A 23,401-nucleotide genomic window follows, 5' to 3' on the forward strand; every position below is an offset into this window, starting at 1 on the left:
GCCCAGCCTTACTGTTTGCAAAAGTGCTGTTAATGATCTTTTTTAAAAAATTGTTAGATTACACATGCAGAAATCTGTTATTTTTTTGTGCCAAACTTTGACGTAGTCTTTCATTAAGTACAATTTTTAATTACATATCTTAAGTCTTTAATAATAACATGGAACATAACAAGTTTTGTATAATAATAGTATCTTAATTTAAATATTTATTTTTACCAAAATCATGATTCATGCCTCTCTGTGTCAGAACATCACTACCAGGGACCACAATGGTATTACGGGATTTCTTCCCTTTTTTTGTGTTATCCATGATATTGATGTACTGACATGGTTCATTACATATGCATATTTCATAATATTTAGTATATTTTATCTCGCTGTTGAATCTTAATATTAAATCATGAATTTAGTTATTGTTACCATGATGTCAGTATCGAAATAAATAAACAAATACCATCTGACAGTGAACTTCTTTCACAATCTTATACCAAAATTAAACCAATAGTGGTTGAACTGGTAGATCAAATTCTGGTGGGTTCACTGATCAGCTGACTAAAATAAAACAATTCAATAAATGACTTAAACACTGTAAAAGAGGATAAGATTTGGTACTAGAAATCTCTGTTTTAAAATCTCCAAGCAATATAGTCTCATATTCTAAAAGATTAGTGTTACTGAATCTGAATCTAAAATGGAGTAAACGTTCTGCTGTGTTGTAGGTCTAAAGCTGGTACCACATAGAACAAGTTTGGATTTAGGTAATAACAGTTCAGTCCAAGTACCTTCAAGATCTTCATGGTTTAGGTCACTGCGGTTGTTGAATGTCAGATCTTTCCATATGTAAATACACACTCCACCACATTGCCTGTGACGATCCGTTCGCTGTATACAATAATTTTCAATGAGAATTTCAGAATCTGGAAGAGAGTCAGTTATACATATGCAGGCTACTCTACATCTTCGGACTACAGTATTAATTTCATGTAGTTTAGGTTAAAGGCTTCGCACGTTTCTATGTAAAAAGTGTAAACCACGTTTTTGGAAAAGTTTATCCTCACTATCACTGGCGGTTGAGTAATCAGTAGCAGAAACAGGTCCTAGGCAGGGGTGAATGTCGCCACATCATGATCATGCACATAACGAATCATAATAAATCATTTCTCCTGTTATTCTTAATCCTAACATGTCTTAATCCATAAATGTTGCGAAAGTACAGGGCAGTGTGAATACAATTTATCCCCACAAGGTGAATCCCTTACATACGTTATAGTAACAAAACACTGGATATGTAAAACACAAAAATGTTTGTGTAGAAATATATAAAAGAGAAACCTAAAGGGATTTCCAAGATCCTTACTCTAATGAGTAAAGAAGTAAAAATAAATTAGAAATCAGAAGAATTGAAGTTATGGCTTCCATAATATATTCATGTACTTGATGCCTTAACAAAAACTTGGATTTACAAATGCATATTCCAAAGAAAAATAATACAACGATGGGAACGATTCAAATTATCACTAGATAAAAATGGTGCCATACATCACAAGATCAATATTGAACACTTTGGTTTGGTGATTATTTGTATCTAATTGTCCATTTTTGTAGATGATACAGTGAAGTACGTAACCACTGCAGTTATATACAGAGATATGTCAGAAATTCTACCGACAAAACAAACAAACGCCACAAGTGAAAAGTAAGTTGAATTTCTCTAGGGAGAATTGCATATTATCTTTCTCAAATTTGTGTATCATGATAGGTTCAGACACATGTTTAGTCTGGGTAAAAAGTAATACAATTATATTAATAGATTTATTCATGGGACTTTAATGTACTAGTATACCTGTATTTCTTTCACAGAAATAACAGAACATTTGTGAATATGTTGAATTTCATAATCTGTTTTCATTATTCTTCTTCTGTATTTGTAAGTTTTCATTAAATCTTTATGTAAGGTGACTTAAGGCCAGACGTATCGGTTTTTTCTCAAACTGATAATACTTTATACGTATACATCAATAGTGCACATATAACGCTGTTGTAATGATTATAAAAAGTTTGCATTTTCATTGATTATGACCGAAATAGTTATCACACTTCAATCAGTAGTATTTACTGAATTATTTGCGTTTTAGATGTAATTCTAATATTTTCTAATGGAAACACGTCACTTCTTTCGCGCATTTCACTGACTTGAATTTAACGCTATTAGCGCATCTAATTCTCAAATGAAAACAACAATGATTATTTCGATAAATCTACAGAAGGAGCTGAAGGCAAAGAAGTTAAATAGAAGCAGATATGGAGTCATGAACCTGTTTGGTTATATATTCTAGTTAAAGAGATCAAAGTCGCGTTCAATTTTGAAAAAGTTACCTCATAGTATTAATGTTAAGATAAAATTAACATATTCGTATGTATAAATAGTACTTCGGTTAAGACAGAACACATCTATGGCATGCATACTAATGAACAGTATAAATGTTTGCTACCGCTAAAAAGATCTGGGACCTTTTCAACTAATGATTATTATACATGACATTTAATTGTGCATTTGGGGCCTCCGTGACCATGTGGTTAAGGTCGCTGACTTCAAATCACTTGTCCCTCAACTATATGTGTTCGAACCTTGCTCGGGGTCTTCTTCTACCATTAAAAGCTGGAAGGTTGCCATATGGCCTATAATTATGCCGATGTGACATTAAACTAAACAAAAAACAACAAATCAATTGAGAATGTAGGTCTTCTAACGCAGCAAGTTTATGTATTGAGTCTAGTTAAATTCATTTGTTGCGAGTTTTCTATATTTCAGGTTAGTATCTGAAGATAAACTATTTTAGTGAAATATATGCATTGGATTATATCTTAATTATATTTTTGCGCATATCGTTAGATTGTTTACAATAACTGATTAAAATAAATATCATTATAGTGTTATATTATGCAATATTTCAGTTCAGATGATGTGGAGTCAGAGGAAGAGAAAGATGTTATTAATTCACCAATTCTTTCCTTGACAATTTATCCTCCGGTGTCAGAGAAACTAAACCCTCCAATTACGTTTACTTTTGAACAAGACTCGGTAAGATACTTTTATAGTGTATTTTATGGATCGTGGGGTTGTTATTTTGATCCTCTAAAGCCACTTTTGTTCCCCCGACTGTTTCATAGATGACAAGTTGTCTAAAATAATTCATCCTCCACATAAGATTCACACGGAGGGACTGACAGTTATTTGCGGAGAACTGGTTATAATTGATACAGAACACATGAACACTGGTTTGGTTAACTGCCCGCCGTTAGATGATACAAAATTACTGTTCGAAAAGAGTGTAAAACCCGAAAGAAACAAACACAGTTTATATGATATTTTTGTTTGCTATAAAGAATGCTGATTTATTGCTTGAAGTTTATGGATTTACAATTATATTGTTTATGTTTTTATACCCTTTTGCAGAAAAATTTCACCCATCCTACGTGCGTATTTTGGTCATTTCAAAGGTAAGTAGATAAAACTTTATATAGACGTGTTATAAAATAGTTTACATATTATGATTTATGCTCCTAATTGAACAATCAAAATATCTCAGTAAATATTATAGGCTTTTCTTTGGGTTTTAAGTCACACCAACGTAAGTTACGTCAAATTGTGACTGTTAAACTTTTAAAAAGGCATTCAGGCATTTTTTTATTATGAAATAGTTCGACGATTTACTATTTTACTAAGACAATTAAAGGACACAGAGGTACTATTACGAATATTGTAGTAATCGCTTTATGAAGAAGTAGCAAAAATATGTGAAAACTCGTCCAATCAAGAGCCTACCATCAGACTCTATTGATCTTACTTTTAACTGTGAATTTGAAATTCTTATCTTTGAAAAGGGGGAATATATATTTTTATGCTCCTAACCAGTTTTTACTTCCGTATATTTATATAATGGTTAGTAGTGGTTCAGGACCTGGATTCTGGTCTACGGATGGCTGTACAGTCAACACTACAAATGAGAACTTTACCGTCTGCCAGTGTGAGCATCTCACTAACTTTGCTGTTTTAATGAGCCCCTTTAAGGAGGTATGTTCTGTTTTATTGTTTAGGTATCTCTCTGCATCTTACTTTTCTGTGGCAACATTTTGTATTGAAGTGTTTGATTCACCATACATGGATTTTTGTTATTTTTTGATAAATGACAATTTCTAAGGAAATATCTTGAATATTTAAAGTGTGTTGTTTTTTTTTCAAAAAGAGTATGGTGAGGTATGTTTAACTTTGAGTCAAAAATGTCGACATCCTGTCCCTTATGCTATAAAACTCTGGATTAATACTTCATTAACACTAAGGCAACATAATTATTTACCGTAACAAAAGAACAGTATCGTTTTCAAAAACTATATGCTTCGCCAAACATTTATGTGGGATCATCCAGCTTCGAGGGTAATTTGACGACTGAAAGTTATTCAGCAGAAATGTGTAAAAGTATGCATATGAATGAACAAATACCATTAACGTTACATAAGTTTTATCAATATGACGGAATAATATTATTAGTTCTAGTATCTAATTCATCGCTTCTTCTACAGGCTGATGCCACATCCGATGCACTCCGGATTATTTCTATGGTTGGTATAGGAATTTCGATTGCATGTTTAATTGTCACGCTGGTTCTTCACTTCTGTCTGTGGAAGTAAGTATGCTAGTCTCTAGAATGGTTGTTCTTCAACAACTATAAACAGTTGTTAGAGATTTGAAAGACAGAGAATCATGTTTTCTAAGACATGATATGTTGATTATGTTACTCAGTATTGTAAAGACTTGAACGTGCTATGCAAATATGATAATAATGCTTTATACGTAATCCTGAATATGAATCATTTATATATTTATTCATAGAATAACTAACACGTAAGCGTATTTTAGGTTAATTTGAAAATTGTTATATATACTGCAAAACATAACTTTAACGCCCATTATAAAAATTCCTGATTTAAACATTAACAAACCATCGATTGTTTTGACGTTATCTTTATTATCGTGCACTTCCAAACATAGGTATTTACGAAATGATCGCACCACAGCTTTGATGAATTTGTGTGTTGCTCTTCTGTTCTCCTACATTATATTTCTGGCTGGGATTGACAGAACAGAAAGTACTGTAAGTTATTTCAAACCATCGCATTTCATGTTGTATACGTGCATTTTTCAATTACTTGCAATATATCATAACTGTTTTACCAAGACGACTATGTAGTCAGCGGCCTTGTTATCGACATGACGTATCTAATTGCATGTTTTTGTTTCGTTGGCTTTTATCTGGTTTATTGTTTAAACAGTAGTGTTGTTAATTTGTTGTATAATGATTGAGTGCTCATTATCGCTACACGTATAAACTCTCTACATGATAAACAGAGTACTAATATTTTTAAATAAATTGCATGTGTGTATTTTACATTACAAAAATATCGTTTCTGTTAAGTCTTATTTTTCACTAAACGGCTGCATCACAATATAGTGATAACTACCAGTTTAGTAAATTGTAATCTGTTTACTTATAGATTGCATGTATTTGTGTATTTTTCTGTATTGATCACGTGTGTAACATTCTTAATTACTACACACCAATATGCTATACATTTTTGTCACAGGCTGCATGTGCTGCAATAGCTGCCGTTATACAGTATATCTATTTGGTTGTGTTTTGTATCATGTTGGTTGAAGGCATTGAGATAGCTGTGACAGTTCTTTATGTGTTTAAAACGAAGTCAAGAATCAAAATCATGCTTGTTCTCGCTTGGGGTAAATGTTCATTTATATCGGTATATCATATTTGATTTCAATTTGCCATAGATGTCTATTCAGATTTTCATTTCAGTCAGGCTCATTGTTTAGGCAAAGCATCTGCATATGATTTCAGAATGCCATTACAATCTTTAGTTTTTAAGACCGTTTTATCAATTTTACATTATATCTTAAAATACACCAATGCTTACCGCTGCGATGGTGCTTACTGGGTCTTAGTAAATCTACTCTCATAACACCTATACCAACCCTCAACATAAATGCATTTTTATAGACGCAATATCCAATCTCAGAGTAGTTTGTCTTTGGTATCTGTTTCAAGCACTGATGGATTGTGCTTCCAAGGGCACTTATACTGTAATATCGTCGCTAAGACAACATTTTCTTGGGGTGGGGAAATAGAAAAATGTCGCATTGGCTTAAATCTTGAAAATATGGTAGGTGTTGAAGTATTTATGAAGAAAGTCAATGATGACACTACCTTTTATATGGGCTGGAGCATTGTCATGAAGTAAGAAAATGCCTTTCAAATCAGTACAGGGGCGCGTTTTCTTCAGAATTAAGTAATGTGTTCTTGTAGAAACTGCTAGTGATAGATTTTCCGTTTGACAAGGGATCTGTTTAACTGAGCCACACGAATGAAAGGAAACTGTATAAAAAATGGTGGCCTTTTATGGCGCTTTGCTACTACCAGGCGGGGGTTTTTTTTATATTTTTTCTCCTCCATTGATTTTTGCCAGATCTTCTTTTAAGTTCAAACATATACACCCAAGTTTCACCTCCTGTTAAGGGTAAATGGGACAGTTGCCTCTATGTATATAGGTCAAAAATTTTCCTACGGGCAGATTTTCTTTAAACTTTGTGTACTGACTGAGAATCAAGTTTAAAACGGAAATATGTATTAAAAATCATAGGTACCCAGGCTTGAACATGAATGTTTTTATTTCGATGTAAATGAGATGTGGAACCAAAATTTGTAGTCCTGTTTGGCGCCATATAACCTATACTGTGTTGGTGCGCCGTAAAACCCAAATAAAATAAAATAAATAAATGAATTATCTGCCCTTGAAAGTCGAAAAATCGACGTTGAAGGGCAGATAATTCATGATCAAGCCAGTATACCTATGATTTTAATACATATTTCCGTTTTAAACTAAATTAAGATTTCATAACAATATTAGTTACATATGTCGGGGACATTCGTTACTGAGTGGTTAAGGTCATTGACTTTGAATCTCTTGCCTCTCACCAATGTGAGTTCGCAAACCCGCTTGGTGTGTAGAGTTCTTCATGTGATGAGACCATTCTACTGGCTTACAGAAGGTTGATTGCTCAAACTAGGTTCCCGTCCGTGCCTGAAAACAAAGTTGGGTCAATGTTGGGAAAGTTCTCACATGACCGGAATTGTGTCTGTGTAACTCTTAACCCAAAGAAATCAAATATAAAGCACATTTCTTTTCTTGTATGGAAGGAAAACTATTTTCAATATTAATATACAATATTTAGTAAAAACCAACTCGTTAATTTGGTTTAATTGACAAAAAATATCTGACAATATTTCGATAATGAGAAAGGTCAACCAGCGAAATGATCTTACCTTTATATCTATATAAAATATTTACAAAAATGGTAAAATGTTTTATCATAAATGTGCCGTCACTGTTAAATACAACATAATGAAATAAACACTGGAGTAATGGCGTTTCATCTATAGTTCATTTTAATCTAAGTTTTACGCGTTTAACGATTTCATAACATATTTCAAAAGACTGGTGTGAATATTGGTTTATTTTGTAATTGTTTTCAGTGATTCCAGCAGTAATTGTTGGAATATCTCTCGGTGTTTCCAAACTAGAAGGCTACGGAAACGAAAATTTGTAAGACATTAACAATTGATTACAAATATTTCCTACCTGAACGAACGATACTGGATAAAATAATTGTTAGATTGTAACATAACAAATATTAATGTTGTGACGTGAAAAAAATCCAAATATCTTTGAAATTATCGACTAAATAAATGCAATTATCTGTCATAAAACTGTGAACTTTTTAAAGTTTCCCTTTTTGGAAACTTGAAGCTAGGACATTTGATTCTAGCAAAAATTTGAAGTCACGGCTTAAGTGGTATTTTGGCTTATTACTCTAAAAGTATCTTTAGTAAAAATTAGATTTGAATGGAATTTCATCCTGTAAAACAAATAATGTAACCGAACATAACTAATTACTTTAACAACATATAGTAGCGTTATTTTCTTGTCGGACATTCAAAACATCTGTAACCGTAAGTCACAAACATACAAATCCATTTTTGAATATGATTACTAGTATAATTGAAATATTTGTTTCTTGTTAACAGTTGTTGGCTGACTGCTGATAATGGTCTAATCTGGGCTTTCGTTGGACCAGCTTTAGTTATTATCACCGTGAGTATGCATAACAAAACGTATTTTCCTGTTATATATGGTTTCAAAAATAAGTTTTATTTGACTTCGTGGCTATTGGTCATTTGACCTCGTTAGTATGAGCCATTTTTGTACTTGAATATCTCTTACTAGTATTTAATGAACAGAAACAGAGCAGAAGTATATTCCCAACTTTTACACAAGGTAAACAAAATATACAATCTACATGGTCAACGTAATTGGAAATACTATGCTAGATAGAGAGATTGTAAACACTAGCAATAAAGAAAATATTATTATAGCCGCATAATTTATTGAACAATTGCTGATAGACTTTCTACTGAATGCAAACGTTTCAGTGAAAATCTTCGGAGAATGAACGGGAAAGTTAAAAGATCCGGAAGTTGCTGTAAAATGGATGAATAGTATGTATGAAAAGTATGAAAGTATGAAAAACAAGTTCACGGCCGACACGTGTTATCATATAACACTATCATTTACTATCACCTTACAACATTAGCCCAATTGTGCAAAACGTGCATTACAGCAACATGTTTCGTTGGAAAACATATCTTGCAAGATTTCTAGTGTTAACCTTATTTCCTATATTCAGTAATTGTATGAACTTATGCATACCAGGACGTCTGTAAAAATACGGATTGACAGAAAAAGTACTCGTCCCCGATGTCACCAATCTGACTAAAGTACTTGATCTTCTAAACGAAGATCTGAGAATGATCCATTCACATTCGTCTTCTGTATATTTTGGATTTCCAGTATTGCTATTCTTATTTCCGCAAATCTATTTTTATTTGAACCAATCGGACGACTAGTTCGAATGTCAGAGAGTAAGAAAAATGTGCAGTCAGTACAGGGCTCGAACCTGGGACCCCTCGCTTACAGAGCAAGTGCCCTACCGCCTGAGCTAACCGGCTATCTGACATCTTACGACATAAAAATTGTAGATATAAAAAAACCAAGACTTTTTAAGCTTGCAGAATGTTGTAAGTTAGCTCTTGACGGGCTAACGACAGGGTCGTCAGAACGAGGCTATCAATAGCTCGTGTTCAGATCCTAAGCGTAGCGTAATAGGAGATGTACTTTAGTCAGATTGCGATGTCACTTGACCCACAAAGCTGGCAAAGTCTATCAGCTCTTTTAATTCGATTTCTGCCATGCCTCCCGGTAGATAACTTATACGCTGAAACACGCAATCTCGTCAATGACTGACGTAAAGATTTGGACTTTATGAAATGTAGATATTCACATGGAACAAAGTCGTCTTTAACGTAAACATATAGACAGTTCAAAACGCTGTTGGATTGTAAACTGGCGCGACACTGCTATACAAAACAGTCTTGAGTCCTTGTTTAAATAAAGGCAAGAAAATTTTACTATTGCTTTGCGAACTTCCAAAATTGTTGTACATAAGCTGAGATGTACGCGTTCTAGATCCTTCGCATTTGGAAACCCCCAAATTGGACAAGCATAATTTAAGATAGACCCAACAAATGCATTAAATAATTGTTGCATAGAAGTTTCAGAGTTGCCGCCGCAAAACTATGGAACTCTCTCCCTGACAATCTCAGAAAAGATTCATCACTTAATCCATTCAAAAGAGCTCTCAAAACACACCTTTTCAAAATTTTGTACAACACATTGATACCAACTGTGACTGTTTCTACCCATAATAAATATGCCATTGTTATTTTTGTTATACAGAACTACGGCGAGTCATTCGCCGCTGACGAAGATCTCTTAACTGTACAATTCATCATGTAATTAACTAAATTGGCAATTCATCTTTTATTTCATCATGTCACATTTAAAGGGTTATGATGTTCTATGTGTGTGTTTTTTGCAAGACTTGAGGTTCACTTAAGGTGTGTGGTATTTCTATCTAATACAATATCCGATGGCACCATTAACCGAGGGGTTGAACCTCTATATGCAGCCCGTCTGGGCGTACCAGATGCTTTAAGCACTGGTATTGGTAATAGGGGTAAAGCGACCTCAAGGGGAGGGGTGCGGTCATGGCTGTTTGTTACAATAAGGCTGTAATTATTATCATTGTCATTATTGATATTGTTGTAATAACTATTATTTTTAGCTCACCTGTCACGAAGTGACAAGGTGAGCTATTGAGATTTCTTGATGTCCGTCGTCCGTCGTCAATCGTGCGTCGTCAGTCGTGCGTCGTCCGTCAACAATTTCTAAAAAAATCTTCTTATTGAAAACCACTGGGCACAATTACACCAAACTTCACAGGAATGATCCTTGGATGGTCCCCTTTCAAAATTATTCAAAGAATTGAATTCCATGCAGAACTCTGGTTGCCATGGCAAACGAAAGGAAACATTTAAAAATCTTCTTGTCCAAAACCACAGGACCTAGGGCTTTGATATCTGGTGTGTAGCATCATCTAGTGGTCCTCTACTAAAATTGTTCAAATTATCCCCCTAAGGTCAAATATGGCCCCGCCCCGGGGGGTCACATTGTTTATATAGACTTATATAGGGAAAACTTTGAAAATCGTCTTGTACAAAACCACATGGCCTAGGGCTTTGATATTTGGTAAGTAGCATCATCTAGTGGTCCTCTACCAAGATTGTTCACATTATCCCCCTATGGCCCCGCCCTGGGGATCCCTAATTTTACAACGACTTATATAGGAATAAAAGTTTAAAAATCTTCTTGTCTGAAACCACAACACTTAGACCTTTGATATTTAGTTTGTAGCATTGTCTTATGGTCCTCAACCAAAATTGTTCAAATTGTACCCGTTGGGACTGGGTGAAAAGAGGCCCTGCCCTGGGGGTCCCAAGTTTTATATAGACTTATATAGGAAAAAGCTTTAAAAATCTTCTTGTTTGAAACCATACGACCTAGGCTTTTGATATTTGGTATGATGCATTGTCTAGGAGTCCTCTACCAAAATTATTCATATTATGCCCCTGGGGTTTAAAGAGGCCCCGCCGTGGGTTCACTTAGTTATTATGTGAGTTATATAGGAAAAATACTTTAAAAAATCATCTGATCCTATTTCCAAGACTGTTTAATTATAATTACCTGATGACCCAAAGTAATATGATGTCACTTGACTGTGACCTTGACCTACTGACCTACTTTCTTGTTTTTTAAGATACAGCCTTGAAATTTTGATGACATACAGTTTTGCACACAAATCGTAAAACTGAATTTCATTGACCATGAATGTGACCTACTGACTTTCTTAATATTTTATCATCATTTTGACATTTGAAACATGTAGCTCATATTACTCAGGTGAGCGATCCAGGGTCATCATGACCCTCTTGTTTATTATTATGTACAACACCCTTGAATATATCATTTATAAAAAAGGCGTTTAATCAAATTATTCAGTTTCAGTTTTATGATTGCATATGTCATGTCTTGTTATTTTCCTGCATATCTGCGATATGTCACATGTTTAATTGTAAAGCGCCCTTGAACGTTTATTCCATATGGAAAGGGCGCTCAACAAATCTGGTATAACAATAATAATAATAATAATAATAGATAAGAACGGACTTAGCTCAAACTGGTTAATATTGCTTAGTAAAGATTCATCGCTTTTAGCAGTTTCCAACGATGTGTTGGTTATGAAGAACAAACGATCCAATTTAATCAAACACGACACATAAATAATTGACGTCTTCTAAGAGGGGGTTATCACGATACCCACACTCATTATGTTTTACGAGACCCCGTGTGCGGAATACGACTAACTTGCACCCCTATCCGATTGTATATTTTTTGAAAAACGGATCTGCCGTGTCAAATATTATCTGCGAAAATCGATTTACAGATGTATCAGTATCTAGAGATTCATAAAAATAGTTCAATTTAAATCATCTAATCTTCCAATAATATTATTTCTGAATGAATTCCGATTGCGGCTTCCCATTTATAGTAAGTGCAAGTATCGAAATCCCGCAAGTTTTCAACTGCGCGACACGGCTCAATGCCGCTAATACTGACTTGCAAAACTGCAAGGTCGCTAAAAGTGTAAAAAGGCAATATTTCAAGAGCATTGATTACATGAAAATCTAACGGTATCAACAATATATACGGTTCGTAGAAGGTAAATGAATCAGTGTTTCTAAAACGCCCGTTGGCAATTCGTATACCTGTCACTTTACAAAAATCCAATATGTTAATTCCATAGCCATTGCACACTGTTTGATGGTGTATTCTTCTGAGTATCACCTCCAGACGAAGCGAAGACGAAGACGTACATCATATGCAGACACAGACGACATCGTCTGATTATCCGTGGGTGACGTGGCTAGATGATGAAGAGGCCTCTATATTTTCTAAATGTCTATCATCGAAAACTGTTTGATACGCTCAAACGTTCACTTACAGGTTTGCTGGGACAATCTGATGACGACTTCACTGACGAACCTCTAGTTCTATACACCTTGCTAACGTCTACAAATTCGCGCTACCACTTTTCCATTTTTGTGTTTAATCCTTGTTTTTGAACTCATTATACGGTAATGTCAGTCCTCACAAAAAATCAAAAAACATATCTTATTCCATTTTTGCACCGCGAGGCGATATACGTGTGTTCACTATCCAATTACGTTATCAGTATCTCGTTGTAAGTAAGAGACACACATGCATTGCAGAGAAACTGGTAAAAAGTAGTTAGTAAGGGACAACTGACAGGTCGGAATTACGCTATCAGTTCAAAAACATACTGACAGTTCAGGAAAATATAGGCAATTCTAAATCATACTGACAATTCAGGAAAAAATTGTTATTCAGGAACATACTAACAATTCAAGATTATACTTGCTATTCGGGATCATACTGGCAAGTAAGAAACATACTGGCAATTTTGAAACTTACTGGCAAGTCATGTAAATACTGGCAAGTCATAATCATACTGGCAAGTAGCAAGTCAGGAACATACTGACAATTCAGAAACATACTAATATTGGTGGATGATTCCAGCGATTCAGAATCATACTGGCAATTCAGAAACACAATGGCATTTCAGAAACATACTGACAATTCAAAAACATACTGACAATTCAGAAACATACTGGTTATTCCGAAACATACTTGCAAGTAAGGGTCATACTGGTAATTCAGGAACATATTGGTAATTCCGAAACATACTGGTAAATGAACATACTGAAAGCTAAGTACATGTATAATACTGGCAATTCAGAAGCATACAGGCAATTCAGAAATAAACTGACAATTTAGGGACATACTGGCAATTCAGAAAATAGCTGACAATTCAGGAAAAAAACTGAAAATTCATGAATATACTTTCAAAGTTATATAGTTAAAGGCTTAAGTGAATCTTGTCCTTTATATTAATTTTACTGTTTTTCGTTCGCTGTCAGTTTTGGTGCCATCAGTAGAATAAAAATTAAATTTCTCCTTATTTTCACTTTGAATATGTTGCTGAATCTTGTTGATGTTTTATTTCTATTTTGCTTAAGGTGGAATGCGCCCCAAATTTTTTTGCCGAATTTTGTCCTGAAATTTATACTGTACAAAATTCAAGATATATGCGATTGAGCTCTGGTTTTACTTTGTCGCCATATTGTTCGTGTTTTTTGCTATTGTGTCACAAACATGGCCCCTGACGTCACTTTTCGTGTAACTCCCAGTTTCGGGAGCTTTCGGCATTTTTCCTTTCCTGCGCTCTGAATGTCATATCAATGATTTATACAAAATAATTGTCACTTTGCATTCAGAAAATGCTACTTAATGGTATGAAATTCAGCGAATTAAGATTTACGCCTAGGACGTGAGAGACGATATTGTGACGTCAGAACGGAAAAACTCACATCAAGTTTTGTTACAAATTTTGCCTTAAAATCCAGTTTATGAAAAATTGACTCGATAAAAAACCATAAAATTTTGGTATGTTGTTTCGCAGTGTGTGTACGTCTAGTAGACACATAAATACTTTGAGGTCACCTACTTTAATTTTTCAATATTTGACGATATTTTACCCTACCCCATTAAGAAATGACGCGTTTAATCGTCATTTTTTAAACAAAATAATCTAAAGAATATGCGAGGCTGCATGTATTAACGGTAAATTCGAAATGAATTGATGAAATGAATCAACATGAAAGTATTGAGAGACATATGGTGAGATTTGCTAAAAAAAGTGTTAAAGAAAAAGTCGATTTTTTTTAAAACATGTCATAACATTCAGGTGATTACGGACATGTTCCGAAAAGAAGAGTTGTAGATATGAAATATCTTAATGAGATATTTGATAAAGGGTGTAAATTTTGTAAACGACATTTCGCATCTATGGATACTAGTATTATCGAAAAAGACTTTTGATCATTGGTTAATCAACATGTATTATGTGTGTTGATTCCTTGATATGACTTAAAATTATTTAAATTCAAGTGTTCACATTGTGAACACGGAACTACAGTTTCTACATCTATACCCAGGGCATCCGGAGGAACAGATATGGCTTTTACTTGTTCCGTACTTCTTAAATCTGAAAGCTGCAACTAGTGAGTGTTTTATGACTGAATATTTTCTAGTATTCATTATTAAGAGCTTGTAACTGCTCTTGATCAGAAGGTTCCCGCTAAAAAATAAATTACTTGCATCGGAGCAGCCGTTGTGCTTGATTGTAATAAAAAGACACTGTCTCAAGAATAGATTCTCTGCGTCTGACCAGCAGCAATACTTTATAACCATCTGAAGATCTTTGTTTTTAAGAATAAAGTCTGTTCGCTGGACTAGCTACTCTGCCTTACTATGACCTCACTGTCTTTGTCTCTTTGTCTCCCTCGTGCGGAAGGTCGGGACTTTGATCGCTAGTCGTTTACCAAGGATATAAAAAAAATACCAGTTGCTCAGCATTATGCGTATAGAACAGACTCTTCTCTCAACTCGTAATCTCGCACGAATGAGATGTGGAAATTGATGTCTAAATTGGTAAAATATTAATTTCATATCAGATAGAGGATCTGGTATACTATTTTCGTACTGATTATACATGTGAAATGGAGCAAATGTCCGACATGCGTCGATAAATATTTCTGGTAAAATCAGGCAATCCCTCATATCATAAAATAGCATATGAATGAAATTTCTAAATGTTTAAAACATGTTTAAGTACCTATTTTCACGAAATTAAATCATGAACTGACCGCTTATTAGCTTTTTTTTACAAAGCTAAGTTAGCATTTTGCATTAGACTGAGAAGATTAGTAACAGAAAAGACATCTATTCTTCAAGCTTCGAATTTGCTTTTTGAAACTATCAATAGGAATAACAAATGGATAGTAAAAGGTGGATATATTGTCCATAAGTATTGACCTGACCCTCAGTAGAGAAATAACTACTGCGTAAGTATTCTTTATGATTTGAAAAATATCGCATGTGCAAGTAGCTGCGGGGACAAAACGATTAGCCATCAATCTCGGAGTTGTGGGTTGTTATCCTCAGTCTAACATCTTTTTTTTTTTTCAAATTTCACTACAAATTTTACAAGCCGGAAAATTAATACACTTATCTATTTATTTTTATGGTTCATTTATTAAAAAGAAATATACTTGTATTCAAGATATTTTGTAGTAAGTGTCGAATAAAATCTTTAAAGGTATCTTAGATAAAAAGATAAATTACTCCCGAAAATATATACTACAAGAGAAAACAATTAGATTTCGTGAAAATCGTTGCAAAAGACATTGTAAGAATAAAAGCAAATACGGTAACACTTCATTTTATTGAATTTAAAAAATGGTCTGCGGTAATTTCGTACCCGTGGTAACGTGCGTGGAAGTCAGACGGATAACTATAAAGGTTATTTGTGTAATTATAGATCTTTTCAGGATACAATATTGCGTAAAGTAACGAAAACGTCCGAAAATATCAGCGAAGATTGATGAGTGTCAGGTCAAATACTTAAGGACAATTGTACAATATAAACATTTTGTCAAAGGTGTTTCCTTTCACTAGTACATGGCATCTGAAGTTGAGATCGAATATATTGTAAAAATTTCTTATAATAAATACATCTCGTTTTAAACACGAACTGAGTTGTGTAGGTTGAAACACATTCTTGTTTACTCTAACGTCATATAGCCACAAACCATGTGGGGGTGAGGGTAAAGTTTTGTTATATTGCGAAAAAATAAAGTCGGTGACCCCAAAGTATTTATATGTCTACTAGACGTACTCACATTGCGATACAACATACCAAAATCATACGTTTTTTTATCGAGCCGATTTTTAATAAACTGAATTTTAAGGCAAAATTTTTAGCAAAACTTGGTGTGATTTTTTCCGTTCTGACGTCACAAAATCATCACTGACGTTCTAAGCGTCAATTTCATTTCACTGAATTTTATACCATTGAGTAGTATTTTCTGTTTGCAAAATGAACATTATTTTGTAATTTTCATTTATATGACATTCAGAGCGCAGGAAAGGAAAAATGCCGAAAACACTCGGAACTCGGCATTGCACGAAAAGTGACGTCAGGGGCCATGTTTGTGACACAATAGCAAAAAACACGAACAATATGGCGAAAAAGTAAAACCGGAACTCAATCGCATATATCCTGAATTTTGTACAGTATAGATTTCAGGACTATATTCGGCCAAAAAATTTGGGGCGCATTCCACCTTAAATAGTTTTCTGAATGAATTGTATCCTCATTAAACGTCATACATTTCACAACGTATAGTAAGAGTGTATAGGTTGCTGAGTTATGACTCGCTTGCTTTTTGCTTGTGTAATACTGGTCAAAATGGGTCTAACTACATCTCTATTTTAGTTGAAACTGGTCCATCCATTTTTTGTTCGTTTTCATGCATCTCATTTCTTGCATTATTTTTTTCAGTTCAATGGTATATGTCTTATCATTGATATGCGTGTAATGTTCCAGACAAAGTCTACGGAGACAAAGACGGCATCGGAGAAAATCAAGTAAATAATCTGAGTTATTATCTTTTTCCAGTATTAAAATGTTTTAGAATAAATACTATGCACCCCTATTCGAAGAGGCTGGGTATGTTGTTTTGTTCATTGTTTGTCTGTCGGTCGGTCATTCAGTCTGTCGTTCTGTAGACCCTTTGAATTCCAATCAATAACTAAAGAAGGATTAGGTCTACACTTATCAAACTTCTTAGCATGATTTCCTGTGGTCTGGTATGTAAACGATCCCTATTGCTTTTGTAGTCAGAATGGCAACGTCACAATGACCTCGATACTGAAAATGGTTTAATGGTTTCAAGTCAATAACTTAAGAACGTTTTAACCTATAGTCATTACACCTAATAGAATAATTGCCTTTGGGCATTAATCGACCCCTATTGTTTTGTGAGTTAATTAGTCAAAGGTCATGGTCACAGTTACCTCTATACTAAAACCAGTATCTGCTCAGTAGGTAAAGTATGCTTTGGCGTACATTCATCAAACTTCATAGAATGATTACTTGTGTTCGATAGAAGTTTTGTACGATTTTGGAGGTAAGTAAGCCAAAGGCCACAGTGACATAGAGAAAGAAAGCATTTTCTGAAGCATTTTCTGCTCAATAACTGAAGAACGCTTTGGCGTTTTGTCTTCTAAAATCACAAAAATATTGCATGTGGGCATTATATGAACACTTTAATTTTAAAGCTCGGTAGGTCAAAGGTCAAAATGATTTCGAAACTGGAAACGGTTTTAGTGTAAAAGTCAAGGTTAAAGCGTTCAAACGTACCCGTTTTCCTCTAATAAATCACCATGGGGTGCATATGTGTTTTAAAAACAACTCTTAATAAGTTATGCCTGTTTATCTTGATCAATATTTGCGCCCATCTGGCATTAAAGACGGGCTTGAAATATCAACGACTAATTAAACATAGAATATCCATTTCCGCAACATACACGGATTCATAAGTAATTCGGTAATGGCAGCTTTAAAACTTAATGTAATATTTGTTGTTATTGGTGTTTAGTTTGCTCATGATTTATGTCTAACAAAAAAGTAATATTAGATTATATAATCTAATTATTATTATATAAGATTACATTTAAATGCTAACGATATGCTCATTTTATTTCGGAAATGTTATTTCACATTCAGTAGAGTCGAAACAAAAACTTACTAGTAAATGTTCAGACTTAAACATTTTCATCAAAACCGACCACAGGTATGAAAATTCGACTAGCGTTGTGCGTATAAAAAGTTTTAGCTGCGACAAGCTAATATTTTGTAATCATTTCTTTTACAGAACAAGTTTTCGATCATTGTGCGTGCTGGTTCCAGTGCTGGGTGTGTCATGGCTTATTGGAATATTCTATATCAACGACAGCTTCTATTTCATTCAGTATATCTTCGCAGTATTAAATGGACTGCAGGTAGTTACAGTTTAGACATAGAGTTTTATCAAACTGTTTACTGTGCTACTGATACCTTACAAATTTTTCACTATGACACATGTCTCTTGGCATAACTGTATAACATCGGGACACACACTACGAAAAATAAAAGTCATACAATAATGCAACAATCATTTAAAAAGTCTTCCACCTATTATACTGACCAGGGGTCTGTTTCACATAATTTTTTCGTACGAAGTTCGCAAGATACTCCGTACGCAAAACGTAAGAAACGTCCTCAAGGTCTGTTTCACAAAACCATCGTACAAAGTCAGTGCGAACGTTATTTCACATTTCGTCACTTTTACAGAAAATCAGGCATTTTTTTCATGTGATAAATTATTTTTTCGTACTTGATGAAATATGTAATCAAAACCAAAAAAAAAAGCATAGAACAGAAGACAGACTTTACAGTAGATGTAGAATAAATGGAAGAAACTGAGAGTTTGATATCTTTTCATAATAGCTTTTATGCTAATAGTTATAAATGTGATCAAAGTTCTTATTTCACAGTAAAGAATTTATCATTCTCCATATTGCATTTTTAAGACAAAAATTTAACAAGAGCATCCCTCGATCAAGTGACGATAATATCTCAGAGATTTTTTTCAAAATTAGACAATCTAAAAATAAGTTGGCGTCATTTTTTAAAAGAAAAAATGCTAGAAATAAACGGAATTGAACGGCTTCACGACGTTGTATGTTAAGCACCATTACATCATATCTTGCGCAATATTATAATATATCTTTATGTCATTACTGCAGTTTCAATATAATTAGATATTACGTAGCAGCTCGTCAGTGTGTTTCGAACACGTGCTTAAGGTAGCTCGGTACGTTTGATAAACCGACAATAATGGAGTAACGTTGAAAAAGTGCAAATTGTCTCCAAAAATCAGCTTGAAATGCTGGTATCTCTTTAATTAAATATCTCAGAAACAAGCTTTAGCACATTGACCTACGTATTTTATTTTACAATATCATAGTCCATTTGTTTTATTTATAACTATGATGTGTTTCATGAAAATCTACATTGTAAAGATACTTCTATTCGCATAATTATGGCTCTTGATCCATCATGTTTTTTGATGTTTTGGCCACTTCTCTTATATAATTGGTATAATTGAGCGCATTGCCACAAAACCTTACAGGAGTTCCTTGCAAACCCGCATTGTGCATATAATCGGCATGTTCCGGTTCAGCGATTTTCAGTGGAGTTGTGGCTATTGATTTGTTGTGTTTTACCTTGTCCAGGCAACTTCTCCGATACCACCAGGAGGGATCAAAACAAATATCACAAAAGCGATCATTTTTCTAAGTTTAATTGTGCGTATGCAGGATTGTTAAATTGTTTAGTGTTCATAGCTTTTATTATTTGTCAAATAAAGACCGCACTTGGCCTCTTGCCCGTACCTCAAGAGGAAACTCCGTATGAACGTTTCAGTTTAGAACTATTTTAAATAACCGTTCTCTTTAACATGATAAATTGACTTCTCATTAGGTACTTCAACAGACTTACAGAAAAACTCACGTAGCCCCTAATTCAAGTTGAGTCGGCTTCCAACATGCAACTTTTTTCGATTTTAGACTTTCTAATAAAACAGGATATCATATGTCAGTGTATATTTGCTAACTTTCTGTTACTTATAAAGTCTTGAAATAGTTAAAATAAAAAAAGTAAAAATACACCACTGAATACACAAGATGATCACAATTAGAATTGTCTTACTGAAACACTCAAACAGGGGATATGGTAACATAATTTTCTGTCTACATGTTATAAACGTCGCAACGCTAAATGACAATGCCAACAAATTATGTTTATATTTTCAGGGACTTTTTATCTTTTTATTTCACTGCCTCCTCAATCCTCAGGTATGTGTCATGAATCTTTTTAACCTTTAAATGTATATTTTAGAAAACTATATGTTAGATTATTTCTGTGCGCTGATGTTCGAATTGTTTCGGTATTGTATATGAACAAAGAAAACATGTTCGTCATTATAAACGAAAAACAAAATATCTGAAAGTAAAACGCATGATTTAAGCATTTTCTAAGATACTTAGATGCATAACTTCAAAACCTTTGAACTAAAGTTTTATTCCATCTCAGCTTATTGCTTAGTTCATCTGCAAATTACAGGTCAAAAAGGCTTTGATGCTTCGGGAAAGAAGGAGGTCGTCCGCAAAAGAAACGTTAAAGTCCACATTTGTAAGTGACATAGATATTTTGATGCCCTAGTCTTAAGTGTAAACAGAGGTTTTAAAACTGGCCAATTTTAGAAGCACTGAGACCGTTCAGTGTTACTAGTATTGCAATGAAATTACTGTTACAACACTAAATGACACTTGTGGAGAGAAGTCTATAGTTTAATTTAATTTTTCGTTTAATTCTAACACGATCCGATTTATATTCTTATTAAGCAAACAAGACTGAAACTTTGTGTTGTTATGCAATAAAATCACTAATACAATGATAACGTCAAAGCGTCAGACCACACAAAACAAGCAAGTAATTGTTGGATGTAGTTGAGGTTGTAGATAACTGTCCTTGGTAGAAATGAAGTTATATATTCCAGACTGTGATTTTCTCTTGAATAAGATCATTGCTCAGCTATTCAAAGATAGTTACGCTTTGAATGTATGCTGGTCTAAGTGTCCACAAAGTTGAATGGATTTGGATGGATTGAAACTTCACACACTTGTTCACTGTGATAATATGACTTGCAATGCATAGGTTTCTTTATTGTATTTTGCGTTTTAACAAGGTTATGTCCCTTTTTTTACTTAGCATTTTTGTTACGTTTTGTTTGTAAGCTGGTATCATCTCCGTATCCAGTTATGAGAATGGTTGGAAACTTAACACACTTGTTTACTGTGACGATATATAATGATGTGCATTGCACTGGTTCCGTACACACACTTGTTGACTGTGGTGATATCACATATAAAGCACAGATGCAATAACTCTGTTTTCCTTTCTACAAAGTTATGCCCCTATTTCAGCAGACGTCCAGGGTTCGAATCCCGGTCCAGGCACTGGAAATTTCTGAAATGCTCTTGAGTGTCTCACACCTACCTAAGGGACCAGTACTGGCTCTTCACAGGAAAGACGGCTTCGCGTGTATCGGGGCACGTTAAAGAACCAGACTGTCTATTCACAAAGAGATAGGCTAAGTTAGCCGGACATGCCTGTATCTAAGAGGATTTCTCTCTCTATCTCCTCTGTGTCTATACTAGTAGATGATGCATTTGGCGCCCTGAGTGGCTGCCTCTGCGCTATATTACGAGTTTATAATGAAAAGGGCGCTATACAATCTGGTATAATGGTATAATCATGAATGATAATGATGTCTATGCCTTCATTAGTTTAACTTTATTACTGACAATGGTTAAGCGTTGCTCTCCAACATCTTTAGATTGTTATTCAGTCGTAAATTAATATATAACTCCTCGGCATCTGAACGCAAAAACAATTATTTTATTCAACGGCAAATCACTGTTTTTTGGATTTTTTAAATTTATTTAACAAGTCAACTTTTGAATAAAAACAGAACTTTCATTCGTTTAACAGAGAAGTACATCTAAGGAAGAGAGGAAGCCAAAGAACCTTAGAGGTAAACTCTTTTATATGCTAGTGTTACGACTGTATTATTTAGATATCTGACATTGCTTTGATACCTTTGATAGCGCTTGTAACATATACAAATGAATAGTTAATTAGATTAAAAACTGTGTAGAAGGTAAGCTTTATTTCTAATATATGTAATTAATTTATCGATAGTGAATATAACTTGGAAGGGTTTGCTTCTCCTGTTGTATACTAAAGTATTAATATTATATGGTTTTAGATACTGGTAAAGCTTGTGTTGACAGTGAAGAGTTTGCACATGATATGAAGAATGCTTGGAAAGATAAGGTAAAATTCCCAGTGTTACTGAAATAAACATGTACTTCAAGTACTAAACAGTAAAAGCAGTACGATACAGGATCTAATTAATACTTGTTCATGAAAAAAAGCCATGAAAACTTCTGAATGGATATGGTTAAGATTATTTGACACTTTTACATTCATTTAAATTACCTCGACGGATGTATTTTATGAAAATTTATACAACTTTACTTTTGTTTCAACTCATTTCCAGCATGTAATAACTGCCTGTACGAAAAACGGACCTTTTTACAACTGTAAAACGTCTGTAAAATACTTGTGTTTTGAAATTACAGCTGTAAAAAACCTGTAAGTGGAAAATGACCAGAAATACAGTTGAAATTTACAGGTGTAAAACATGCAGGTCTCGGAAATACAGCTGATAGCTGTATAAATACAGTTGAAAGTTACAGCTGTAAAATGGTCATGTCTCAAAATTACAGCTGTAACTTTTTTGGAGGGAACATGAGTATTGTCAGCTATCTTTAATGCATTTTGACATAACTGAAATTCATAGAGACATCACATCTTTTTGAATATTGAAGTTTTAACCGTTTATGGAGTAAGTGCAAACGTTTAATTATCTAATATAGATGTAAAAGGACATGTATAAGGACATACTTTAACTATTTACACTGTAGAATCTATCTAAAGCTGATAAGTTTAAAAGAAATAATGACAAGATTGTCATATGTCTTCATGACAAAAAAAGCTTTATAATCCAGATCTGATGCACTGTTTCTACTTTGTAACCTACTTTTGAATTTTACAATTGCTGTATTATGAACATGTTTCATATTGTTCTTTACTTAATAGATCATTTATTTTGACATTGTTGTAGTAATTGCTACCATTTCTAGAGAATTGCAATTCATC

General features: G+C 33.9%; 1 protein-coding gene across 1 annotated transcript; it reads left to right on the forward strand.

The window, feature by feature from the left end:
• The first annotated feature begins 2,240 nt into the window (after nt 1–2,240).
• LOC123552086 (adhesion G protein-coupled receptor L3-like) lies at nt 2,241–22,261 on the forward strand. The gene is made up of 14 exons (XM_053542261.1): nt 2,241–2,317; nt 2,956–3,082; nt 3,458–3,501; nt 3,952–4,075; nt 4,582–4,685; nt 5,051–5,153; nt 5,644–5,794; nt 7,605–7,674; nt 8,157–8,223; nt 17,072–17,157; nt 18,447–18,573; nt 20,428–20,469; nt 20,738–20,806; nt 22,169–22,261. Exons 1-14 carry the CDS (start codon nt 2,241–2,243, stop codon nt 22,259–22,261), a joined length of 1,284 nt encoding a protein of 427 aa, XP_053398236.1.
• Nucleotides 22,262–23,401: the final 1,140 nt, after the last annotated feature.

Source organism: Mercenaria mercenaria, chromosome 4 (genome assembly GCF_021730395.1).
Source record: "Mercenaria mercenaria strain notata chromosome 4, MADL_Memer_1, whole genome shotgun sequence".
In the NCBI taxonomy this organism is placed as follows: Eukaryota; Metazoa; Mollusca; class Bivalvia; order Venerida; family Veneridae; genus Mercenaria; species Mercenaria mercenaria.

Coding starts and splice junctions, on each gene's coding strand:
- LOC123552086 (XM_053542261.1), top strand. CDS start 2,241: ATGATTATTTCGATAAATCTACAGAAGGAGCTGAAGGCAAAGAAGTTA. Junction 2,318..2,955: donor AGATATGGAGTCATGAACCT/GTTTGGTTATAT, acceptor GCAATATTTCAG/TTCAGATGATGTGGAGTCAG. Junction 17,158..18,446: donor ACGGCATCGGAGAAAATCAA/GTAAATAATCTG, acceptor TTTCTTTTACAG/AACAAGTTTTCGATCATTGT.